At 38.3% G+C, this 3,090-nt stretch overlaps 1 protein-coding gene across 1 annotated transcript in view; it reads right to left on the reverse strand.

The window, feature by feature from the left end:
• TDRP (testis development related protein) overlaps window positions 1-3,090 on the reverse strand; it is a 14,571-nt gene continuing 11,481 nt past the window's right edge. The window contains exons 2-3 of the mRNA XM_009891530.1: window positions 2,708-2,811; window positions 1-445 (exon numbers count right to left, since the gene is read on the reverse strand). Coding sequence (XP_009889832.1) covers window positions 100-445; window positions 2,708-2,811 — 450 coding nt within the window. The 3' untranslated portion in view covers window positions 1-99. The remainder of the gene's footprint in view (window positions 446-2,707; window positions 2,812-3,090) is intronic.

Consider the following 3,090-nt stretch of genomic DNA (forward strand, 5'->3'; position numbering starts at 1 on the left):
AAAGGTGCAATATTGAGCAGATTTGATTTTGGTTTAAACATACGAGTAAATCATGAAACCTTTCTCTTCTTATCTATAAAGTATTTCACACTACCAGTATCATTCTAGTTCTTCCCAGTTGTCAGTAAGGTTACCTTTGCTTTGACGTCTAATACTAACCAGCTTTCCAGCTGATTTGATACTCCACCTGGAACTGTTTCCTGAGCTGGCCAGGTTTGTGTATTTTGTGGAGCCTTTGGTTTCGTCTTCCCAGCCTGACCAGGCTGTATAGTCACTTAAAGTAGCTGCTGCATCACTGGTGGAGTCAGCAGCGGTAATCTGCGGCGGTTCCCATCCCTCAATCTCATCTGGTTTCCTAGACTGGACATTCTGCTTTATCACCAAACTGTCCCAAAAACCTGGCTTCTTTTCAGACTTCATCTCTTCCTTTAACTTTAGGTTTGTTCTAGAAAATAACAATGATGAGGTGATTAATTCCTTCATTTTAAAATGCTTGTAATAGTTACTAATAAACATTCCATTAATTTATTATGTTTTATAGTAAGGAACACTAATCAGTCAGTCAGCCTACAACCGCACATCCATTAATGCCAGCTTCAGGAAAAACACCCTCGTATACATGTAATCCTAAGCACAGTAGAATCTTGCAGTGATAAATCAGAAGTGGACTGAGTATGGCCATTCCCTATTATAATAAGAACTTACACTTGTCCCCCCGGCTCACTGAATTACACAGAACTGCCTCTGTAAATGTATGAAGTATTTTAGCATACATGACAACAATTTAGGACTCTAACAAAAAAAAAACCCAAAAGCAAACCCAGAGCTAGGATAGCAGAAGGAATACAAAAACGTTTTGTCTACCACCAGCTTTAACAATCATTCACTATGTTCCTCAGTTTCATATACCTGTTACCATCTTGCCAGTTAAACCTTATACGCTAAAATAGTTGATGTACACAGTATTAGGACTTTCAAGATACCAGCATTTTTATTTTTTTTTCATAAAGATCTGCACAATATTTAAAAAACGGCTGTTCTGTATTTCTGGTAAGAACTCCCAAAATTCCCCTCCCAAAACCAAGAAAAACCCTTTGTTGTTATTTTCTCTCTCAGAAAGATACTTGAAAACAACTCATATTATTACATTTCTTATCCCATTAAGAACCTTCAATCTGAATTATTTCCTATTTGCAGTGTGGAGTGTTTAAAATACAGAATGTCAAATGTTTATGCATAAGTTTACATGCAGGTTTATATTTGTAATCAAATAATGGACCACAAGGAAAGGATGAACACCAGTGGTGAAACTCACAACCTTCAGAGTTCAATGAGCTAAATAGCAAATTGAAAACATTATCTGCTAGTAGCACACAAATTCCTTAGCCACAAATACAACTGCCATTGACATTTTTTCAGTATTTCTATTCAAAGAGCTTTTTTCCCATTAATGAAAGCTTGACACTATCATATTTAAATAGAAGCAACTGAATCAATAGCTTTAAAACCTCTTCCTTTACTGAACTCTGAATTTAGGATTAGGTTTTTCAGAATTTTCATCTTGCTAAAGCCAGTCACAGACTCCGAACACTTTTCCCATATTTCATGAGTAATGCACTTGAAAAGTTGTCTTTTTCTTTAAAAGGAAAGTAAAGATCATGGTATACAGTTATAGGAAAATACCCCCCAAACTTAAAATACAGGCAGTTTTCATGATAATGCTAAAATAACTTTCCACATTTGTGGTAATTCAGTTTTCATCCTTCTGCTCTCTTCACTGGGTTACTTGACTCTTATATTCAGCTCCAATTACAAAGAATCCTTGAAGCAACCTCGCACGTAATAACACCTATAAAATTATGCAGGAATAGTAGCTGGGAACTTTTGGGAAGTTTTATTGAACAGGCTCAAATGGAAATGGAAACATATGTATTTATATTCTAAATTGTTTTTATAGATATACATGCACTCCCTGCAAGCATATATATACACTTGCATACTGTAATATATATATTTCAAAGTAAACTGGAAACAAGACATACTGCAGCAAGTCTTACCAAAGCCAATATTTGGCTGGACCATCTATACTGATAGGTGGCACATTTTGTCCTATTTGCAACCAAGGTAGTTAGGTAGCACACGTAGGTAAAGCCTACATATACTTGTAACAACAAAACAGCCTGTCCTGGGAAGAGGTCTGTTCTGTTCAGAGAACAGCTCTAACCTACAGGCAGCAGAACTGTTCCAAGGAAGCACCTCAGCTCCGACAGGGAAGATTTGCAGATCCTGATACAGCTACTCCACTTAACCTTTTTAGGTGTAGACAAGACTTCAACAGAGGAAGTAAAGCATGCAAAAGGAATTTGTAAATTCAACCATGATTAATCCTTAAGAGGAAAGGGGGAGGGTGGAAGCGACCCTTTCACTCAGAAACCTTTACTCCTTTTCTACAATAAAAAATTATTGTGCAGCTAAATTCCCTTTTCTTCCTGACAGAACTAAAAATATCCATCCTTTCCTAATACAGCATGCATTGTAAACTTACTGTACACATAATTCTGAAATGCACATAAACCGTTCTCTGTGATTTAACTTCCAGGATTTGAACACTACTGCTTCTCAGTGTCTCCCTTCACTACTTTGCACAGCTATTCTCTGTTCCAGTTTGTGTATTTTAATAGCAAACAGACCAATTGGTTTTACTCACCCTTTGGATTTTGGAGACTTGCATCCTGCTAGCAATTGCTGTTCATCATCTTTATTGAACATAGACGTCACTTCCTTCCAACCCCGGAAACTTGCACCTTGAACCTAGACAGAGAAGCAAACATCCTCATTAATATGAATTACAGACTTGCAAGCGCAGAGTGTGGCTGCCAGTTCTGACTCTGGGTGGCTGATAGGCAGCAACAGCCCTACCTCTCGTGTGCTGTGGAGCTGGGAGCACAGCAGCTCCACACAGCCGGCAGGGGACGGCCGCATTTTGAAAACAAGCAGGTTGGGTTACTGCAGCAAGAGCTCTTTCCGGCTGCGCAAAGAGTACAAAACCTTGCCAGTTTGCAGAGGCTGGCAAATGATGCCAGTGAGTAC

Source organism: Charadrius vociferus, unplaced genomic scaffold (assembly GCF_000708025.1).
Source record: "Charadrius vociferus isolate BGI_N301 unplaced genomic scaffold, ASM70802v2 scaffold799, whole genome shotgun sequence".
NCBI lineage: Eukaryota > Metazoa > Chordata > Aves > Charadriiformes > Charadriidae > Charadrius > Charadrius vociferus.